The sequence below is a fragment of the Lepidochelys kempii genome, chromosome 16, assembly GCF_965140265.1.
Source record: "Lepidochelys kempii isolate rLepKem1 chromosome 16, rLepKem1.hap2, whole genome shotgun sequence".
NCBI classification, from domain to species: domain Eukaryota; kingdom Metazoa; phylum Chordata; order Testudines; family Cheloniidae; genus Lepidochelys; species Lepidochelys kempii.
The window spans coordinates 9,741,451-9,765,244 of record NC_133271.1 but is presented as its reverse complement, the minus strand read 5'-3'; the positions used below and the strand labels follow the sequence as shown (position 1 = coordinate 9,765,244).

Genomic DNA, 23,794 nt, shown 5'->3' with positions numbered 1-23,794 from the left:
AGAAGCAGCAGCTACACTGTAGCTCCACCGTGTTCACGTAAGTCTTCCCCTGCTGATAGCGGGACATTACACTCGGCGGCTGTATCTGCCACTGGAGAGCTGTCCCCTTTGTCAGCAAAGCAACAAACGTTAAGAAGTGGGTTCAGCCAAGCTATGTTTGTTAAACACACAGGACAGTTCAATAGCACTAGCATCAAAATGTGCCTGACTCTGCACTGGGGACATTAGAGGGTGAGGGCAGAGTGCACCATGCCAGACCCAGACAATCTGTCTGGCAATGCTGGGGAGCACAAGAGAAGGTAGCAGTCTCTGCCGGCAGCGTTGTGGCTCCAGAGAGAGCATGTGTGAGTGAAGTGACAGCACAGAATGAAGAGCACTCAGGGGTTCACTGGCTCCAACTGTTCTTGAGGTGCAGAAAGTCCCTCTGCCCAGCGTAAACTTCCTAGTCAGAAGTGACGCATGGGGGGGGTCATGTGCTCCCCCCCAGATTTCTGCCTTCCATTTAGCCCTGCCCCCTGAAGTGCTGATGTAGTAGGGCAGAGCAAGGGTGTGACTCCTTGGCTAGCTGCTTCCTGCTCGTGCATCTAGTTGGTGGCTGACAGCTAGTTTGGACTCACCTTGGTTGTGCTTGCAGAAGACACAAAGACGATAGGATGCCAAAGAAAGAAATGCAGGGTCCCCACCCTTGTAATCTTTTCTGTTATAGCCAACCCCATAACTGGATTTCACATCCTTCTCTAACTTCTTTTGTCTTAAAGAAATTCCACTTTAACACCTGTCATCGTTTTAAGAATTCTCATCTCTACTGCCTCCAGCCTTCTGATATCTCTGTCACTTAATGCAGCTGCTTCCAGACCAGGGCTGGCCCACAACATTTTGGCACCTGAGGCGGGGAGCTCAAATGATGCCCCCATACCCCCTCGCTTGGGCCAAAACTTTGAAAGGTCTCAATTCTGCCTTCTTCCTGTTCTACTCCTCTCATGGTACTGCTCTGCTACCTACCCCAATAAAGGAGAACTAACAACTTAAAATGCCTCGTTTGAAAATTGTAAGTAACACTTAACTTTCAAACACCTGAACAGCAAATGTAACTTTTCTTGTCTGCATAGTAAACACTGGCATTTGTATCTGTTTGAATAATCAAAGAGGTGCTTTCCGTGCCTTCTTGGTTGCAAAGATTTGAACTGCTTCCTGCTGCAGGTCCACAGTCTGGGCCAGCTCATGCTCTGTTGAGATGGTTGCAAGGCCAACCAGCCTCTCCTGTGTCATTGTGGAGTGTAGATGTGTTTTTATTAACTTCAGTTTGGAGAAGCTGCGTTCTCCACTGGCAGCTGTTATAGGAAAAAGTATGCACAGAGCAACAAAAGCATTTGGAAAGAGGGTGGTTATCTTATTTGTGCACATATATTCCAGAACAGCCTTTGGAGTTGATTCTGCTGAAATGTATCTTGAAAGGTCTTTCAGTTCATCACCTAAATCACTTGTATCAATATCGCGCATGTCATCAGGTGTCAACACTGTCTCTAGTGCCCTGCTTTGTTGGTGTAGGTCTTCTTCAGGTATAGTAAGGAGTTTTGGAATATCATACAACATCCCAAATATACTGTTATGTTCCTTGAACTGCATGAAATATTCTTCAGCTGACTATATTGCACAATCTAGCACCTGGTTAAAGAATTCAACTTTGAATTGTTGTTTGGGGTCTCTTATGGGATTATCCCGTGCTTCGTAACCAAAATATCTTCTTCTTTGGTGACTCTTGTATTCTTGAATGGGTGGGAAAATAGCTTCAGTGTGAAGTTCCTCTGCCAACTTCTGTGCACTCTTTTGAAATCCCTCATCTGACCGGTAAGACTGTAGGTATGAGTTTGCTTTGTCCAGACATTCCATTGCTCCAGATATATCAACATCAACACCTTGGAGTCTCTTGCTTACAATATTTATTTCAAACAGTCTGTCATGCCACAACACTAAGCCACACAGAAATTTGCAGTTATGTATGTTTCTGGTGATTCCATTTCCCTCTGCCACTGTTCTCCCATGAACAGTACCTGTCATAGCATAATTCTCCATAATGGCAACTATGGCATCATCTATCTTCCCAATTCGGTGTTTGATGGGCTTTATCACTTCCACTCGACTTTCCCATCATGTGGCATTCAGTGGTTTCAGTGTCAGAGAGGATGTTCCCAGATGTTGCTTCAAAATTTGCCATTGATGAGTTGATGCAGAGAAAAATACATGATGCTTTGAATTACATTAAAAAATTCATCAGCCTCACTAGAAGCTGATGCTGCATCGCTGACCACCAAGTTCAATGAATGAGAACTGCATGGGACAAAAAAAGTTCGAGGGTTTAACTTGGATCCATGTCTGCACTCCTCTGTTCTTTCCTCTCATGTTGGCACCATTATCGTAGCCCTGACCTCTCATGTCAGCTATCGCAATTCCCGTATCTTCCAGCTTTTTAAGAAGCACATTTGTCATATCAGCTCCTATAGTATCATCAATGTCAATACATTCAAAAAAATGCTCTCTGACAGTCACCATTGCAGGGACATTTTCACTAGGTTCTGTTGTTGTTACAAAATGCACCATTAAAGTAATTTGTTCCGTACGGCTGATGTCAGGTGTGCCGTCCAGAATAACAGAGTAATATCTTGCTGACTTCAGATCTGCCACAATCTTCTGTTTGACTTTTGTTGCCAGTAACTGTATGATCTCATTTTGAATTGTTTTCCCAGTAGTAGTGTGTGTATATTTCTTGGGTGGTGATTCTTCCAAGATGCTCCTGGAGTACAGCATCAAACTCAGCCATCAGCTCCACAATTTTAAGGAAGTTTCCGTTGTTTGGCACATACAGCTGATCTGAAGTGCCACGCAGTGCTAGGTTTTGGATAGCAAGCATTCTCACAATGGCAATGAGACTTTTCAGAACATTTTGTCAGTAAAGAAACTCTGTTGCAATCTTCTCTTGATGCTGATCATCTATAGTGGCCTTTAACCTTAGTCTCATCTCATGCTCTCTGGTGATTTGCTGCCTTCTCATGGCATGCCAGATTTCTAGCCAGATTTTTCCAGTCCTTTGTTCCTGTAGAATCCAATGTGGCTGGAACATTAGACTGGAAGAGTTTGCAACAAAAACAGTATGCAGTACTCTGGGTTTTTGAGTACATAAGCCATGGCCTCTCCACTTTGTCACCATTGGGGATTTCACGCCAGTAATGTGTTGGATGGAAACTTCTATTTTCATTGTCTTTGGGAACATGAAGTTTTTCACTTGCTGTGGCCCATGCACTACAAGGAAGTCCCTCAGGCTACTGCTCAAGTGGGTCCACAGTCCTAGGTCATCTAGACTTAAGGAACTAAACTCAGCAATAGCTGTTTCTTGCGCCTCCACCACACTCTTCTCTGATCTACAGTTTTATTCAGGAATGTGCATGGTTACATCCATTTGAGATGGAGATACGGATGCTGCAGTAGCTGGCAGGTCACCTGCACTTTGACTAACTGGAAGATCAGGCATCTCCTCACCACTCACATCCTCACTGGGGCCGGAAGGCTCACCGTGACCATTTGTGTCTATGTCTCTTAGGAGAGCTCCTTCCTGCTTAGATAGAAAAGCTTCCTTTGCTTTCTTTCTTTTTCTGAATGCTGCCCCAGAGGGGCGTTTTCTTTCACTCATGACTGCTGTTCTAGATCAGCTATAGTGGCTTTCAACACTTAGTTGAAGGGGACAAATAAGCAGGCTGGTAGGAGGGCCTGAGTGAGGGAAGATATCAGCGTCTTAAGGGCCTAACTGGATCCTACTACTTCAGTTGACTGCCTGTTCTCCTCAAGTGGGTTCAGGGAAGCAGCAGGACACAGGAAGCTCCCTGAGAATCTGGGATTAATCAGTCCAGGCTCCTGGGGGTGCTAGAGAGGGACATAAGAGGCTCCTCCTCCTCCTCTCTCTCCCTGCAGCTCCTGCTGCTTTCTGTTATTCCCTCTCCCCTTTTCTCCTGCCTGCCTGTTCTGTCTCTTGTGCCCTCCTCCGTCCAGGACAGCGCTCCCCCATCTCTGTGCATCTAGAGCAGAGAGAATACATATGCACCAGCAGCAGACACCATTTTCTACACTCTGGGTCCTAGTGGCGCCCCCCAGCCACCCACCCCCGCCCCCACACACAGTCTGGCACCTGAGGCAGCCGCCTCAGTTCGCCTCATGGTAAGGCCAGCCCTGGTCCAGACGTTAGCACACTGGTTTGATAAGTTCTCATTTTAGTACCCCACCTAATGCTTTTAATCAGTGCATAATTCCATCAGTTTCTGTGTAGCACTTGCAGCAAAGGCACATCTCCTTTTCACCTCATAGAATCATAGAAACAGAAGATTGGGGTTGGAAGTAATTGAGATCCACTGCTGCAGAGGACCTTGAAAGGAGAAAAACCTAAGACCTTAACTATGAGTAGGTCAATTATGAAGCAGGCCAGAGGAGTCTTCCTGTTAAAATAGGTTTGAAGGTCCCAAGTGACAAAAGGCACTTTCAAGATTCAGTTTTATCACGGGAGCAATTGCGTAGCTTGTACAGCTTGGTCCTTGCCAGGACAATGAATGTGATAAGCCAGGTGGACAGTTTCATTTTTTTCTACAAACCTCCATTTTTCGTCTTCATTTTACAGCAGTGGTCACCAACGGGTAGAGCGTGATAGACCGGTCGATCGTGGAGCCTCTGGCAGTCGATCTCAGGCTCCCTAACGTTGCCAATCCTCCTGCAGTCAAACTGGGAGATCAGCCACTAACAGTCCAGTGGCACAGCGGGGCTGAGGCAGGTTCCCATGTTCGGCCACGGCTCCTGGGGGGTAGGGGAAGGGGGTCTCCATGCGCTGCCCTCGCCTGCAGGCACCGCCCCTGCAGCTCCCATTGTCTGGGAATGCGGAACCATGGCCAAAGGGAGCTGCGGGGGCGGTGCCTGAGGATGGGGGCAGGGCTCCGAGCCACCTGCCCTTCTTCCCCCCCACAGGAGCCACATCCGGACACGCTGGTGGCTTCTGGGAGTGGCGTGGGGCCAGGGCAGGCAGGGAACCTCCCTTAGCCCCACTGCACACGGCTGCCCAGGAGCTTCCTGAGGTAAGTGAGGTTAGGGAGCTCTGCGTGCTGCCCCCAACGTGCGCCGCTCCCAGAAGCGGCCAGCATGTCCCTGTGGCCCCTGGTGGGGGGGAGGTTCCGTGCACTACCCCTGCCTGCAGACACCACCCCCACAGCTCCCATTGGCTGCAATTCCTGGACAATGGAAGCTGCGGAACTGCATTCCGGCAGCGGGTGGAGACCCTGGGGCCACAGAGACATGCTGGCCACTTCCGGGAGCGGCACAGGGCCAGGGCAGGCAGGGACTGTGTCCTCCCCTCCCATCCACACTGGCCAGAGGATATGCATATGCTGTGTCACCTTCATGGTGGAAGAGTAGGTGGACTTTTAAAGGTCTCTGGGGCACTGCACTTCCCTGGTGTACATGGAGTTCCCACCAGGGCTGGGCTCCATGCTGCCCTCAAAGCAGGGCACTGCCTGTACAGGAGAACTGAGCTCATAGACTCAAAGCAACAAATACCACAGGTCTGATTTTTTTTTCTGTGATCAAGAGAAAAAGGTGATCCTGGGAGATCTGAATTGAAAGGTGAGAGACCCTGGATAAGTGTGTGAATAACTGGGGACCACAAGCCACACACCCCACTCACCTATTGATAGCAAGACAAGGCAAGTGTAAATGTTTAAAGGGAAAATGCTTGAAGCTGCATTTTTTGTGCAGTGGGCTATGCTGTTTATCCAGGTTTTCATACTTTCTGTTTTCCATGGTCCTTCCAGCATGTTAAAAACAACACTCCCCAAAAGTGCGTGTCTCTCTGCTTTTACACTATTCATTTGCCTGGCACTTTTTTAAAGTAGCAAATCAGCCTGAGGCATCATAACATGTAGGAGGTCATGCGGGACGGTATCAGAAGCCTAACTAAAGTCTAGATATACCACATCTAACACTTCTCCCTTATCCTCAAGGCTTGTTACCCTGTCAAAGAAAGCTATTAGGTTGGCATGACATGATTTGTTCTTGACAAATCCATGCTGACTGTTACTTATCACCTTATTATCTTCTCTGTGTTCGTAAATTGATTGTTTAAAGATTTGCTTCATTATCTTTCTGGAAACTGAAGTTAAGCTGACTGGTCTGTAATTCCCGGGTTGGCCTTATTTCCCGTTTTATAGATGGACATCTAAGTCAGTTTTGCCTTTCGGGATCACTACTGAGTTACAGAGTCTTGTTTTCAGCATCCTGCCAAACAGTCTCTCTGCAGGTGACTGCCCATGTTTCATTGGTGCTGCTCTATAGTTCAGTATAGTCAAATATGGATCTGTACCCGTGGCAGTGGCCTTTTCCAAAAGCCATTTAACAATTTTCACATCATTCTCTACAAGACTGTTGAATTGAGGATACCTGGGACTCAACGTTCCATTCTTAACCCCATACTCTCTTGCCAATTATTTAAATTCATTTCCATTATCAGAACATTATCAGAGATGAGAACTGCCCCCTGGTCCCCATCCAACTGTGACCTCAGATCAGAAGTGGTGACCCGCTGAATTTAAGCACGTTAGTCAGCAGAGGAAAACAAAAACTAATCAGGATTCCCTCAGTAATGGCAAGTGGGAAGATCACGGTTTAACACCAGGATCCTCACTGAAGCCAAAGAGAATAACAATCCACCATCAAAACATAGCTTTTACAAGCATAGGTAAATAAATCCATGCCAATTTCATACCATGCTCCTAACTCAACATTGTGTAGAAACATAGGATCTTTTTTCTGTTTAGTTGGTATTTTTGACATGTTTCACACGTTTTAGCAGTTTTCTCTATCATTGTTCATTTGTGGCCAGTACAGTCTCTCTCTGCTCTGTATTTACATTTTGCCATACCCAGCACCCTTCCTGTATACTAGTCAGCATGTCAGCTTGTGACATCTACTCTCCTACTTCCTCTAAGCCTCATGCCATCAATAACAGATAGTTCTGCTTTAAACTGTAAATAGGAACATGGTATGGAATGTCCTGGCCGCCCTGTACTAATAGCCTTAATACCCTCTGTAAAGAACCATCATTAGCTGTAGCCTCAGCAAATTCTTTCCACTTCCTGTCTGAGGCTGGACAATTCTTTTTTGATCCGTCTGACATGCACTATGTCTGACTCCACCTCTGTTTCTATTACAGTTTTATCAAATGTTCTGGACAATGTGTCCCTTATGTCCTCACCCACGTGCACTCTTTGAATCAGCCCAAGGGCTGGGTATGTTTTTAAATCCAATGTACGTGCTTTATTCCTTTTCACGATCTCAAAATCCAACAATTCTGTTTGATCTTTTACTGTCACTGCTAGTACACATGTACCTGTAGTAGGAAGGAGTTCCCCCATTATAAGCTTTCAGTTTGACCAGTTTGCTCACCATGTTCCCTGAGTTTTTTCCAACCTTTTGACACTAATACCTGAAACAACATTTACCTGACATCAGTGCACAATCTGTAGGTTATAAGAGTCTCATTAGTGTCTAAGGAAATTGTCCATTCGTTTCTTCCTTCCTCTTCAGATACAGCTCCTAGATAGAACTCCTGAGCTGTTGTCTGTGCTCCCTGCCTGGATCACTTGCGTTAGCACACAGGCTTCACTTCCTCTTCTGCAGTTGCTGAACCTGGTTGCAGACGTTGGCACAGTGATTGTATTTCTTACAAATATTGCAGCACTTACCAAAAGCTGGGCATTGTTGAGGTCATTTTTTGTCCACATCTTGAGCAATCTTTGAAGTTTGTACGAACTCTTGTGTTTTGCATTTTCCATGCATCTCTGTTGTTTGTTTTGTACTGACTGGCTGCTTGCCGGTTTTTTGTCTCTCACGTCACTCTATCCAGTGTGGCAGTCTGTTCTGTTTTCCTTCTATTATTTTTATGCTGTTGAATGATTTCTGCTGCCTGACACAGTCTTAACGGCTATATCCAACGTGAGATCCATATCGTCCAATCTTCTCTTTTGCAGCTTTGGATCTCTGATTCCAATTACAAACCACAATACCAGAGTGGGAAGTGTCATCCCGCTTCCCCAGTGCAAAGAGAGGAAATATCTGTTGCACACAGCCAGAACAGCAGCTGCCTTCTTGCTGTACAGACTGGAATCATGCAAACACACGTGCACATAAAGAAATGAACCTCAGCAGTGATCTGCCATCTGGAGCGTCTGCCATGCAGCAGTCACTGAAAAATCACATGGACATGTAGAAAAATGCAGCAGTAGTATATCAGCAGATATGGCCTGAGCATGCATCATTATTATTTATTAGTTCTATGACACAGGAACACATAACACTACAAAAATCGGGATAATAATTATTTCCCCCCATCCTTCATTCGTCTTGGCTGCTTAGATCGTAAGGTCTTTGGGGCAGAGATGGCTGGAAGTTGAAGCTAGACACATTCAGACTGGAAATAAAGTGTAAATATTTAACGGTGAGTGTGATTAACCACTGGAGCTATTTCCCAAGGGTCGTGCTAGATTCTCCATCACTGACCATTTTAAAATGAAGACTGGGTGTTTTTCTAAAAGCTCTGCCCTAGGAATTATTTTGGGGAAGTTCTGTGGCCTGCATTATACAGGAGGTCAGACGAGATGATCACGATGGTCACTTCTGGTCTTGGAACCTATCCCTCCATTACTGGCTCCTACTACGAGTTTGCACAGCATTCAACACAGGGGGGTCCAATCTGACACGAGGCCTCCTGTGGCTACTGTCACACACATAATAGTAATAGAGCAGTTGGCGAGTAAATCCACCCAATCCTGCTCTCCTTGTTCTCCCAAAGGTTCCCACTGAAGCCAACAGGGGGCTTCGACAGGATGGAGAAAGTCACTTTTGGCTCATTATTTGGCACCCTATTTTACTATTTCAGAAGACACATAAACAGGAATCAACTTTGTGAGGAAAGATTCAGACTGGCTCCGTTCAGTAATCGTCATTGCACGATACTGCATTTGCTGTGCGGGGGAAGCAACGGCTGCTAGTCCAGTATTGAACGTCTCCTATCAGGCCATTTAATCAGCTCCAGTTGTGACCACTGCAGCAAAAAAATCTCAGTGGAAACTGCTGGAATGTGGAGAGTGGGAAGGAGGCACTGAGATACCGGAGGCAGAGAACTTTATTTGCTCTAGGCTCTGTCATTATTGCATATAAAAGGCTTAAAGGGACTGAAATACTAAAGTGGAGAAGGTGGTGAGAAGACAAGTGGAGCTGTCCTTGCAGAGACCAGCACCAGCCATGGGGAGAGCTGCTCAGAAAACTCTCCTCTCTTTACTCTGTCTAGCAGCAACGGTTTGTCAGGCTCAGGACACCTGCCCAGGTGAGTGAAAGACAATCCTGTTCCCAACAGCGTTTCATACTGTGGCTCTTGCCAACCTGGACCCTGGAGAACTGGGAACTGTTCAGGAATGTTTGTTGTCCTACACGTCTATAAAGTGCTTTGTCTACTCAGGGTGCTTTTAAAATGATAAAAAGAACAGCTTCTTTGTACAAAATTCCTTTGTAGAAATTAATCAATATTCTAGAAGTGCACAACACAGACGAGAGGTGTTCAGAAAATAGGACAGTGTTTGCAAACCATGTTGTGAAAATGTTGTCTCTTGTCTCCTTTGAGATTCTTCAAAATTTGACTTGACCTCTTCTCCCTCATGCTCATTCACTATCTTCTAACCTCCCTATGTTGCTGCTGGAATCTCTCTGTCTAAAGCTCCCTTCTCCTTTGGATATTGGGGCCAAAGCCTTTCTAATCTGGTGACTGACTAACCCACACAGGCAGATGAGCTAAATTCTGGAAAATAAAATCTCAATCTTCAAAGCTCAGAGTGAGCCTATGATTTCAGATCCCTCTGCTTTATAAAATTCACCTTTACCAAATTAAGATGATTATTTGTAAAATCGCAACTGTTGTGTATCTATCACCGCAAATCCACTGTACAACTCTTTCCATGTCAACACATTCATTTCTGTTCTTTGGGTTGAGAATCCAGCAGCATTTGAAGGTTTATTTTAGTTCATCATGAAATCCTGTGATCCTTATGCAAGATTTAGTCAAATTTGTGGAGACCTCATTCAGGCAAATGGTCTCTTTGAAGCAAATGGGTGGTTTGCTAAACAAGGATTGAATACAGGCTTTGCCACCTTACGCATAAATTAATGTATTATTTCAGAGCAGTACTGCCTTCACGTTTCATCTCCTTACGTTCATGATGATTTTGAAAATCAGTTGTCCAAATGTTCCAGATTATGAGGTAGAGTTCCTCTATCACAGGTAATATTAACCATGTCCACAATTTGTTTACCTCAAAAATTTCCACATCAATAGAGCTCAATGGAGTTGACAAGTATGTCCCTATTTTTCTCCACTGATGTCCCTGTAAATAATTTTAAATCTCACAATATGTATAATATAGAGAGGGGACTGTTAGGTTAAAAAACATATTTAGTTCTTTAAAATGTATTACCTGAGCTTGTAAGAACAACTGTTTTTTAAATTATGTTACTTTTGCACAATTTCTTCACTGAACGGCAGCTATTTGTTTCTCCTCTGCATTTCATTCCACTTTTGTTTCTCTGTAGTTAATTTCGTTAAAAGATTCTCATGAACTGACACAATGCTGCACTGTTCAGGTTGGAAACACTGCAGAGGGATGTGCACATCAAAATTAAGTCTGAAGTGATTTCTTTTAATACAAATATTAAATAACTTCTTTTTAACTTTTGTTTCCACTATAACTTAAAACAAAGGCTAATAATAATAACCCCCAACTTTTAATGTTAGGGCATTGTCTCTGAAATGCATAAAACTGAAGAAAATGTTGGATTTATCACTAAGAGAGAAAAGAAAACCAAGGAACTATCTAGGCTGTCATTTGCTGGGTTTATCCCCCTGGATTTCTGCAGAATGTTTCAGATCCTGAGAAGCTAACAATCATTGATTATGGGTTAATTTCTTTCCCCAGCGGTGAGCTTAGAGGGTTTCAACAGTACCAAGAAACTCTCCATTCTCCAAGGCTGCCCTGGAATTCCAGGTGTTACAGGTCCCAAAGGAGACCCAGGAAATGCAGGAACGAGCGGTATGTTTCTGGGCACTGAGTAAGGCATGACTGGTGCTGATGTAAATGGGAATTACTTCTGTAATATGCTCAGACTTTGGAGATTCCCCTCAACCCTGATATGAGGAAACTCACATGGCATAGAATCACATAATATCAAGGTTGGAAGGGACCTCAGGAGATCATCTAGTCCAACCCCGTACTCAAAGCAGGTCCAATCCCCAATTTTTGCCCCAGATCCCTAAATGGCCCCCTCAAGGATTGACCTCACAACCCTGGGTTTAGCAGGCCAATGCTCAAACCACTGAGCTATCCCTCCCCTCTATCTCCCATATCCTGTGGCAAGGGATTGGAGCTTCAGAATAACCAAGCTCTAAAATATTGTCCGTTCCCTTTTGGGGTGTCAGATTGGCAACCAAGTCTTCTGGTTCTTTCCCCATCTCTGTCACTGGCTCACTGGCTCACCTTAGTCAAGTCACTCTCTTTGAGCTTCATTTTTCTCCTCTATATAATGGCGATAATGGTCCTTTACCTCCTAGAGGTTATCTGAGGCACATTTCATTGATCTGTGAAAAGCGCTCTGAGAAGTTTGGATGAGAGGGGCTAGAGAAGAGGAAATCATGATTATTGTCATGAGCTGTGACATTTTTAATGGTAGCATGTATAAAATGGTTCTTTATCAGCTTTGGCTCTCACCTAACAGCAAGATGTGCCTGTCCCTTTGACTTCAATGGGCCTCCATGTGAGAGTCCATGCTAGGGGATCATGATGTGAGATCAGGGACTCAACGAGCCAGATGCAGATACAGGCTTTGAATTTCGACACAGATGAGTTCTTGTAATTCCAGATTGGGGTGGTGGGTGGGGATTATGTACTCAGTATTTACGCTACCTTGGAAAATATTCAGTCAGTTTTCTGTATTTGCAGGAGAACGGGGACCTCCGGGGATCCCCGGAAAGGAGGGGAAAACTGGCCCAAAAGGTAAAGTAACAAAGGGCAGAGAACTGTGTTTTCCTATAGGTGACCTAAGAACAGGAAATAAGTTTTTAATCAAATATCAATTAGAGCTAGTTATAAAACACCAATTCCTATAATATCTGGGCTCCAAAAACCACCATAACTTCCCTTCACTCTATATTTGACAATAAAGGGTTCATTATTGTAACAGAACTTCAGTTCTGATCCAGTGTCAAGATCTCGCTATCTCTGATCAGTCTTTACTTACTTCTTTTTTGTTCAATCAGGAAAAAGAGGTCCTGCTGGCCACCCTGGAATGAAAGGTGAGAGACCTCAGATGATTCTTCTCACTGCAGAGCAGGGCAGTTGATGGTGCTATTCACGGTGATAGAGGAATTGGGACCAACAATCCCTCCGCCCTGTTTCATTATAAAATTTTTCCTTCCAGCTTCTTGCCAAACAAAAAAGTTGAAATGAAATTGGTTCTGGTTAAACAAGAATGTCCCCTTTTTGATTAATAGCCAAATGACAAAATACGGTGTTGTTCTGAAATGAAGAGTGAGAACATTTCAAAATTGTGAATAAAATATTTGCTGGAAAAATTTCACCCAACTCTAAGTATAATGTCTGATATGTCATGAGGTCCAATGCAGTCACAGGAAATAGATCTCAACTGCAGTGTAGACAAAGCCTAAGTCTATTTCATTTCAGCCAATGCAGAAGACAAGATAAATGCAGTTCTGCCAACCCCAGATCTTTGAAAAACTTAAGTTAGGTTCATCAAAAATTAGGAGACGGGTTTTAGAATCATGAGATTATGTAAAAATAATAGATCTGGTGTTCTTTTTATTTGCCTTCTGCTTTTTGAGTGTTTAGGGGGCACTGGGGGTCACATTTTGAAGCTTTCACTGTAGCTTTGAAGGCTAGAAACTTACTTTTTCTTTAAGACCGAAGGCTGAAATCATGTCACATCCACTGGACCCGAGGAGCTGGGGCTTTAAGGAAAACAATAATTATCATGAGACTCATGACCAAATCCTGAGAGTTGGCAACATACATCACTTAAGTCCCACAAAATGCCAACTTTAACAGATTGTGCGGAGTGTAGCTGATACATAGGCCTTGAACTAGCCCCTCCACACAATGAAACCCAAGCGATTGCTGTAGTGAGATGGTGAATTATGGAGCTGAACTTAAGGTAAAACAAGGATTTTATTCTGGGTTCTTTTTTTAGGAGTAAAAGGAGACCCGGGAGCTACAGGAGTCCCTGGAACATTTGGTGAGACCCTCTGCACTCTCCTTTATACTGAACACATCATTTCAGTTCCATTTTTGCAGCACTAAAAATTAAGAGGCTGAAGAAACTTGTTTCTTGAATAGTTACCATGTCCACAATATCAAGCTCACTGATCCTCCTGTAATATTAGGGCTCTATAAAGAGAGAAATAGCTGTGCCTATAAAAACAGGTGGCCATCCATGTGTTGTAACATCTGGAACAACACTAGCCAGATGACCTTTGGTATGAGAGAGAACAGCTGAAATGTAAGTGAAATCTGTAGATCTGGAGGTGTATCCTAGAGAAGGTTACTTTCTCCTACCCCTCCTTATATTTCCCACATACCAGGAGTGGGGAGTATGAATCACAAGAAATGGATCCTATTTACATGTCTAGTTAAAGGAACGACCCTTTTTCTACTAGTACTTTATTTAACTTATTCTCCCATTGTCACTTGGAATTTTTTTTTTAAAAAAATATTGAGTCAAGTTCACAGCAAGCGTAAGCACATGCAACTCCCCTGACTTTGTGGGCATTGCTCCTATGAACTGACCAGCAATTAACTTAGTCTATTAAGGACCAATTCTTAACCCTGCAAGTATGAGCTTCATGAGAGGGTTATAAAATAGCATTAGCTACCTAATGAGAGCTGTCTTGATGGTTAAGGCTGGAAGGCTCAGATCAGAGATGTGTGTGAATCCATTAGCACTTGGATTTTCAAAATTAAAAACCTGTCTAGTGAATTTTCAAGATAACGAGTACTTTGCTAACCCAGCTGTCACTGTTTGCCAATTACATAGTTTAAAAGACAGTGGAACATTTTCTGGTTCCATTTCACTTTCTATTGTGTTTATTTCCATTTCACTTTCTATTGTGTTTATTTTCAGTGGAGGAAGACCTGGAAGACAGAAAGTGTAAGAAAGGTGAGTTTCTTATGATCACTAAATGTCATCTCATTCCATCTAGAGACCCAAACATCAAAACCCATTAGAGATAGACAAATTCAAAAAAATACGTCTGTGATTTACCCCATTTGCTGTTCTCAAACTATCAGCAAAGAGACTTTGATCTTTTAAAATGAAGGTGTTTTCTGTTAGCATTTGACCAGTGAATCTTTTCTAGAAATATATTTCAGCCAATGGGTTCGCTTGCAAACTGTTTGATGTGACTATTCCTGTGAGTATGTGATATTTTTTCGGGGTGAATGCTCATCCAAGTCACACGATAACCCAAAGCCTTTCTCACTCACAGAGAGATTTCAAAATGCTGCATGGGGACTTGCAACACAAATCTTTGTGCATGTTTCAATTTCCATGAGTTTTTAAGATGCTTTGAGCCAATCCCTCCTGTTCAAGTTGAGCTGTTCTCACACAGAACAGATGGGGTTAGGCAGGTGGTTACATCCTTTCCTCTTGCAAACAAAGTTAATACAAACCAGACTGGCACACTGGAGTCTAAATCATTTGTTTTGCGAACTACAGAGAGCATGAAAAGCCTCGCTAGGTACATATGATGCTGCTGTGGTAGGTTTCCAAAGATAGAACACAAAGGGAACACAAACTATTTAAAGGGATACTACCCAATTCCCAAACACTACAGTGGGGAGGAGAGAAGATGGTGGCTCAAAGAATATTTTCTAGTTACCTGATTCTGCAATTGATCTGGCCCTCAGTGCAACATATAGCAACCTATGAATCCCTTCTCCAAGGAGAGTTATACAACTAATTTAAATATTTCAATTTCTCTTTCAACCAGGAGCAAAGAACTGCAAGGAGCTGTTAGCTGGAGGGATCCGCATGAGTGGTTGGTACACCATCTACCCACATGACTGTAAAGCCATGACCGTGCTGTGTGACATGGACACAGATGGCGGAGGATGGATTGTAAGAACAGAGCGTAATGAAGCTCATTGGATATATTTTCTTGAACAACAAACAGTTTACTGTCCCAAGAATGGGAAGTGGCCCTTAGCCAGTGGGTTGCAGCTAGGAGAAAAGCATGAGGACAGAAGCTCTGAAGCTGTTAGCTTCCCATAGTTAGCTGAAATAAAAACACAGACACTTCCTGAACCCTTCTAATCCTCTCTAGTCCTTGGTTGTGGAGATAACTTGGTTGTGATCACAATCGGTTCCATGGAGGGAACCTGGAGCTTTAGAGTCTAAAAGACCCCATCTGAGGGGACATTTGTCGCTGCTCTGACACAGGTTTCCCTTTTCCTGGCTATTCTCTGCCTGGCTCTCAGAGCCTCCTCAATAGCTGCCCAGACTCCGGAAACAGAATTTGTTCTTCCTTCCTCTTCTAGTGCATCCGCTGCTTTCTTGCTCCAGCAACCTATGAGTACGAGTGCAGAGAGCGTTCTAGGGAGCTGAGCATGCAAGGGGTTTGAACCACATCACATTTAAACCTTCTAATTTATAATTACACTTATTTATATCCCAGTCGTGCCTAGAGAATCCGATGAAGATCAGGGTCCCATTGCGCTGAGTGCTGAACACACATAATGAGAGACAGCCCCTGTCCTTTGCAGCTCACAGTCTCCACAGACAAGGCAGACAAAGGGCCGGACAGAAAGCAGAGGTGCTGTGACTTTCTCAAGTGGCACAACTGGGTATAGATCTCAGGCCTCCTGATTGCCAGTCCAGTGCTATAGATTTCGGACCATGTGATCCTTTAACCTAGTGCTGTTGCTACCAAGATTTAATAGGATCCTCTGAGACAAGCCTCCCTCTGCAATAGTCACCTGAGCTGAAATAGACCTGACCACCAATGATTTACAGTGATCTCATCCAATGATTTACAGTCTCAGAGTTTCTGCTCTTCTGCTCTACTAGGATGGAAAACAATGTGGGATTTCCCAGCTGAGAACCTCCTGTTTCCCTGCAGGTGTTCCAGAGACGGGTGGATGGCTCTGTGGATTTTTACCGTGACTGGTATTCATACAAAAGAGGTTTTGGCAGCCGGCTGTCAGAATTCTGGCTGGGGAACGAAAATATCCATCTGTTATCATTCCTTGGTAAAGACATCACTGATGCATTTTTTTCCTTACAACAAGCTTCTCCACCACGTTTTATTCCCACACTTTAGCCATGGATACAGGGTATAGAGGTAACACTTCCGCTGCAGACACCCCTTCCTGTTCCTTACAGGCCAGGCCTGCCACACAAAGCTATTGAAACCAGTAATGCTGTTGTAGATGGGCTGGATCCAGTCATGATTCCTGGAGCAGCATTTTGTCCTCGGGTGGTTCGCCCACAGTACAGCAATAAGGGATACTACAGCCTGGATGAGGTCATCGATTCTGAACTACCTTCGCAAAGCATAACATGGAACAGGTTTTTAATAGCGAGGTCATGTTTGTGGATGGAAATCAAATTCATAAAGGTCGATACGAATATATTTGGCTTGATGCAAGAATCAGTGGGTGAAATTCTGTGATGTGTGTGATGCAGGCAATTCAAACTAGATGATCATACTGGTCCCAACATAATGGAGCCTGATTTGAGCGTAGAGTCTTTTGAGGGTTCTGCAATAAAAACATTCAATAACAGTAATAAACACTAATGGAAGGTGCTGAACATTTTGCTTTCAAATTGTTTTCTAAAGTTCCCAACGAGCTTCGCGTCGATCTCAGAGATTTTGACAACAACTATGAATTTGCTACATTCTCATCGTTCAGAGTTTCAGGGGAGACTGAGAAATACACACTGATCATTGGACCCTTTGTGAATGGCACTGCAGGTATGTTCTGAGCTCATTCTTTACCCTTTGTGGCAGATAGAAAAATGGAAAGCAAAAGTGATGCAGAATAGTCAATGGCAGAAGCAAAAGGCGAGGTAATCTGTGGAGGTGATGTCTGTCAGGAAACATCAGTTATTCTCCTGCTGAACTATTAGAGGAGAAACACAGTGTCTAGTGACAACACAACATATAGTATAATAGGGATATCCTGCCTAGTGAGGGATTGAACGCAGAATAATGAGCAGAGGTAGGCACAGCTACTGCTGGTTGCTTTCTTAAATTAGAGCTTAATGCCCCAAAGAAATATCTGAATTAAACTAAGTAGGCACACCAGGATTGGTACAAGTCACTGGATGGGTAGATAAGCCCCATTTCAGGCAAACTATTCATCCAGACTCACGGATACCAGAGACAGGAATATTCTGTGGCATGCAGAGTCTGCTACACACCACTGCAGGATTGCTCAGGCACATCCACAAGCCCCCTAGGGAGAAGGGCTTTTAAGTAGGTTTAAAAGGGGCAGGGGACAAAAGCCAACAGCTAAGCATAAAAAAGGGCCACCTTAACAGAGGGCTAGATTTTTTTGAGGAGGGGGTATGTAGGGTCAGAGGAGGAAGAAGTGGGTAACCAGTAGAGGAATATATTCAACATCTCAGATACCTATATGTAAATACCAGGCGGATGGGGAATAAACTGGAAGGATTAGTATAACTGTAAATTTACTTCTTAAGTTGCATCACAGAAACTTGGTGGGATGAGTCTCATTACTGGAATATTGGTATAATGGGGTAAAGCTTGTTTAGGAGGGACAGGCAAGGTAAAGAGGGAGAAGGTGTTGAATTATACAGCAAGAATATGTACACTTGCTCTCTGCTGCAGGAGTAGATGAGAGGCAGACCAATTGATAGTCTCTCGGTAAAGAAAAAAAGGATAATAAATAGAAGTGACCTCTTGGTATGGGTGTACTACAGTAATGGAGGACTTTAACTTAACAGACGTTTGTTGGAAAAGTAATAAAGAAAAACACACAACTTCTTGGAAGTCCTTGGAATGTATTGCGGACACCGTTTTGTGGAGGAAGTAACCGGGGGGGACCACCCATCTTAGACTTAATTCTGATGAACAGGAAGGAAATGGTAGTGAATCTGAAGGTGGAAGACAATTTGGGTGAAAGTGTTCATGAAATCACAGATGTCTTTATTCTAAAGAAAGGAAGGAGTGGAAACATGGACAAAGTGTGAAGGAGAAGTACAAAAGAGTAGCATACCCATGTAAGGACAACATCAAAAACATTAAGGCACAAAATAAGTTACACCTAGGAAGGAACAGAAAAAGCCATAAGAAGAGGTTCTTAACATATATTAGCAGCAAGAGAAAGATGAAAGAACGTGTAGTTCCTTACTTAGCAGGAATGGAGAGGTAATAACTGAGGACATCAAGAAGGCGGAGGTGTTTCATGACTAGTGTGTTTCAATCTTCACTAAAAAGGGTATTGGTGATGGTACTTAACACACTATTAAAAACAAGGGGGAAGGAATGCAAGCCCAAATATGGGGGAAAGGTTAACAATATTTAGATAAGTTAGATGTATTCAAGTCAGGAGGCCCTGGTGAAAATCATCCTAAAAAGCTAAAAGACTAAAAGAGCTAGCTGAAACAATCTCAGAACCATGAATAATTTTCTGGAGAACTCCTGGAGGATGGGTGAGGTCCCAGAGCACTGGAGAAGGGCAAACATAGTACCTATCTTTAAAAGGAGGAACAAACAGGACCCCGGGAACTGTAGGCCAGTCAGCCTAACTTTGATACCTGGAAAGACACTCACTCAAATTATTAAACAATCAATTTGTAAACATCTAGAGGACAATCGGATTAATTAGCAATAATCAGCATGGATTTCTCATGAACAAATCATGTCAAACCAACCTAATTTCCTTCTTTGACAAGGTTATTGGCTTAATGGATAAGGGGAAAGCAGTAGACATGATATATTTTGATTTTAGTAAGATTTCTGACAAAATCCCACGTGGCATTCTCAAAATGCAAACGAGGGAAATGCAGTCTGGATGAAATTACCATAAGGTGGGTGCATAACTGGTTGAAAGACTTTATTCAAAGAGTAGTTATCAATGGTTTGCTGTCAAACTGGGAGGTTCTAATGGGGTTTTGCAGAGGTCAGTCCTGGGTCTGGTAGAAGTCAATATTTTCCTTAATGAGTTGGATAATTGAGTGGAGAATATGCTTATAAAATCTGCAGATGGCACCAAGCTGGGAGGGGTTGCAAGCACATTAGAGGACAGAATTAGAATGCAAAATGATCTTGGCAAATTGAAGAATTGGTCTGAATTCAACAAGGTGAAATTCAGTAAAGACAAGTGAATCACTTTTCACTTAGGAAGGACAAATCAAATGCACAACAATGTGATGCAGTTGCACAAAAAGCTAATACCACTGGTGAGGCCTCAGCCAGAGAACAGTGTCCAATTCTGGGCACCTCACTTTAGGAAAGATGTGGACAAATTAAAGAGAGTTCAGAGGAGAGCAACAAAAATGATAAAAGGTTTAGAAAACCTGACCTGTGAGGAAACGTTAAAAAACTGGTGATGTGTAGTCTTGAGAAAACAAGACTGAGGGGGGGAATCTGGAAAAAAATCTTTAAATACATTAAAAGCTGTTATAAAGAGGACTGTGATCAATTGTTCTCTATGTCCACTGAAGGTAGGACAAGAAGTGACCAGCTTAATCTATGATAAGGAGATCTAAGTTAGATATTAGATATACATTTCTAAGTATAAGGGTAGGTAAGCTCTGGAATAAGCTTCCATCAGAGGTTGTGAAATCCGCATCACTGGAAGTTTTAAAGAACAGGTTGGGCAAACACCTGTCAGGGATGGTCTAGATTTACTTGGGGCTGCCTCAGCCTAGGGGGTTGCACTAGATGACTTCTCAAGGTCCCTTCCAGCCCGACATTTCAATGATTCTGTGAATCTATGATCCTGAATCCTCAGCAGACTCCCGGCTAAGCTATTAGTGTTAGGAGCACATTGGGCTCACATTATACCATCACAATGGTGTAAACAGATTTCAGGACACCCCAGGACTGAGCACATTGACTGCAATGAGTTATTCCGGACTTATAGTGGTGTAACTGAACTCAGACTATCATTTTTTGGCATCCTTTCATCTATGACAGACAGTGGCAATTGCAGCGTATGATGTAGTTGGTTTGCAGTGTCTCCTGTGACTGAATGCTCCAATCCAAGAGCCAGTTCTGTCACGGACTTTGATACTCTGATGGAGCTGATGGCACCACTTGTTACGATCACTTGCCAATATTTCCCATTGGTCAGGATCAATTCTTTCATCTCTTGCTTGCCTTTGTCTTTATAGTGAAGCTTGGGACGTCCTGTTGTTCTTGTTCCCTTGGGTATGCATCTGTTTTCCAACCTACTAAGATGGCCCAGCCAATGCAGTCATCTTTGCTTGAGCAGGGCTGTCACACTTGGTAAATTTGCCCTTCAAATTTGCCCACCACACATGAGAGTGCTGAGGATGAAGGATTGGCATACTAGCATATAGAATCATAGAATCGTAGAATATCAGGGTTGGATGGGACCTCAGGTGGTCATCTAGTCCAACCCCCTGCTCAAAGCAGGACCAACACCCAATTAAATCATCCCAGACAGGGCTTTGTCAAGCCTGACCTTAAAAACCTCTAAGGAAGGAGATTCTACCACCTCCCTAGGTAACGCATTCCAGTGTTTCACCACCCTCCTAGTGAAAAAGTTTTTCCTAATAATCCTACCTAAACCTCCGCCACTGCAACTTGAGACCATTACTCCTTGTCCTGTCATCTTCTACCACTGAGAATAGTCTAGAACCATCCTCTTTGGAACCACCTCTCTGGTAGTTGAAAGCCGCTATCAAATCCCCCCTCATTCTTCTCTTCTGCAGACTAAACAATCCCAGTTCCCAGCCTCTCCTCAGCCTCTCCTCATAAGTCATGTGTTCCAGACCCCTAATCATTTTTGTTGCCCTCCGCTGGACTCTCCAATTTTTCCACATCCTTCTTGTAGTGTGGGGCCCAAAACTGGACACAGTACTCCAGATGAGGCCTCACCAATGTCGAATAGAGGGGAACGATCACGTCCGTCGGTCTGATGGCTATGCCCCTACTTATACATCCCAAAATGCCATTAGCCTTCTTGGCAACAAGGGCACACTGTTGACTCATACCCAGCTTCTCGTCCACTGTCACCCCTAGGTCCTTTTCCGCAGAACTGCTGCCGAGCCATTCGGTTCCTAGTCTGTAGTGGTGCATTGGATTCTTCCATCCTAAGTGCAGGACCCTGCACTTATCCTTGTTGAACCTCATCAGATTTCTTTTGGCCCAATCCTCCAATTTGTCTAGGTCCCTCTGGATCCTATCCCTGCCCTCCAGCGTATCTACCACTCCTCCCAGTTTAGTATCATCCACAAATTTGCTGAGAGTGCAATCCACACCATCCTCCAGATCATTTATGAAGATATTGAACAAAATTGGCCCCAGGACCAACCCTTGGGGCACTCCACTTGATACCGGCTGCCATCTAGACATGGAGCCATTGATCACTACCCATTGAGCCCGACAATATAGCCAGCTTTCTACCCACCTTATGGTGCATTCATCCAGCCCATACTTCTTTAACTTGCTGACAAGAATACTGTGGGAGACCGTGTCAAAAGCTTTGCTAAAGTCAAGAAAAAATACATCCACTGCTTTCCCTTCATCCACAGAACCAGTAATCTCATCATAGAAGGTGATTAGATTAGTCAGGCATGACCTTCCCTTGGTGAATCCATGCTGACTGTTCCTGATCACTTTCCTCTCGTGTAAGTGCTTCAGGATTGATTTCTTGAGGACCTGCTCCATGATTTTTCCGGGGACTGAGGTGAGGCTGACTGGCCTGTAGTTCCCAGGATCCAACTTCTTCCCTTTTTTAAAGATGGGCACTACATTAGCCTTTTTCCAGTCGTCCAGGACTTCACCCGATCGCCATGAGTTCTCAAAGATATTGGTCTTGATGGTCAGCTTTGAGTTGTTCCATGTTCTTTTAGATAGTCTGCTAAAGGTGGTGGCAGCCTTTCCAATGCGAACATTTAGTTCTTCATCCAGTGAGAGGTTGGTGGTCACTGTAGAACCTAAATAGCTGAACCTTTTGGACTACTTCTAGCTGGTTTGCATTTAAGGTGATTGAAGGATCTTGTGGAACCCTCTGTCCTAATACAACTGTTTTCTTGATGCTGATGGTGAGAGCAAATGACTGACAAGTACTTGAAAGGTGGTCCATGAGTTCTTGTAATAGATCTTCATCATGGGCTATGAGGGCAGCATAATCAGCTAAAAGAAGTTCCCTGAACAGCATCTTTTTGTCTTTGGTCTTTGAGTTAAGTCATGACAGGTTGAAGAGTTTCCTATCCGATCCTGTGTGGAGATACACTCCGAATATGGCCTGGTGAAAAATGTTCCGTACTGGAAATAGAAATGCAATCTCTCTCCTGACCCCAGGGAGATTTCTGCTGCCTCGGAAGGGAGAAATTTAGTAACCCCACTGCAGAACTGCCAGGCTGGGCTGTGGGAACTGAACTGTAAAAATGTAAAAAACAAACAAGAAGAGAATATCTCACCCACCTTGTCTCTGTAAAAACATGTAATAAATAAACCCAATTGTTTCCGCAGGGGATTCTTTAACGGAGCACAACGGCATGATGTTTTCAACTCATGACAATGACAACGACTGGTCTGTAGGTAACTGCGCACTAGCCTTTAAAGGGGCCTGGTGGTACAAGGACTGTCATGCATCCAACCTGAACGGATTATACCTGAAAGGAGCCCATGAAAGCTATGCTAATGGGGTGAACTGGATGTCATCCAAAGGGGACAGGTACTCCTACAAGACGGCAGAGATGAAAATCAGGCCCATGTAGCCAATCAGGGAGGCACCCATAATAATTATACTGAGCTCTTATATAGCAGTTATAGGCCTGTCATAATAAACATTAATCTGAAGATGACACTAAAGATCTTTTCTTTATGCACCAGCCACGAGGGGGCAGACATCATCATAGACACTTACCCAGCGCAGTGCCCTAGGACTAGAGCAGGTAAAAAAAGATTAAAATAGCTTTGTGGGGAAAAAATTGAATTTTTCAGTTGTTTTCATTTCAAAAGATTCTAAATTAACCCATTTTGGCTTTTGGCTTTTTTGCACTAAAAAAGTATGATTTTTTTCCTGCCACACAAAACATTACAACCACATCAGTGATATTTCATGAACATTTTCATGTTTTTTCAAAGGCTGTTTGTCCTCAGAAAAGCTCATAATTTGAGAAATGTCAGCCAGCTCTGTCTAGGTTATGTCTCCTCTCCTGCATGCCTCTGCTGTCTCTTGATTCCATTACCAGAAGCACCACGACAGCGCCTACCACTGCCATGCAATTCTTCCTGTGGTGTTCAGGACTCATTACCCTCAGATGCTGCGTCTGCCTCTGGAGAACCTTCCCCTCTGTCAATAAAGCAAGGGCTGCTCAATGAGTTCCACATCTCAGATTTGTTTGTACACACAAGACAGTTCAATAGCATTAAAGCCCAAATGTGCCTGGCCCTGCGTTGTGAACATTGTGGGCAGAGCGTGCCCTGGGC

At 43.7% G+C, this 23,794-nt stretch overlaps 1 protein-coding gene across 2 annotated transcripts; it reads left to right on the top strand.

Moving 5' to 3' along the window:
* LOC140899045 (ficolin-2-like) lies at window positions 1-23,794 on the top strand. 2 transcript variants are annotated; one of them, XM_073313752.1, is made up of 10 exons: window positions 1-37; window positions 11,049-11,162; window positions 12,069-12,122; window positions 12,386-12,421; window positions 13,333-13,377; window positions 14,263-14,298; window positions 15,131-15,258; window positions 16,259-16,388; window positions 16,979-17,113; window positions 22,832-23,794. In XM_073313752.1, the coding sequence occupies exons 4-10, from the start codon at window positions 12,415-12,417 to the stop codon at window positions 23,077-23,079; spliced, it is 729 nt and encodes a 242-aa protein (XP_073169853.1). In that variant the 5' UTR covers window positions 1-37; window positions 11,049-11,162; window positions 12,069-12,122; window positions 12,386-12,414; the 3' UTR covers window positions 23,080-23,794. The 2 variants fall into 2 exon arrangements, with proteins under 2 accessions (XP_073169853.1, XP_073169851.1); XM_073313750.1 differs by lacking the exon at window positions 1-37 and adding an exon at window positions 9,126-9,409.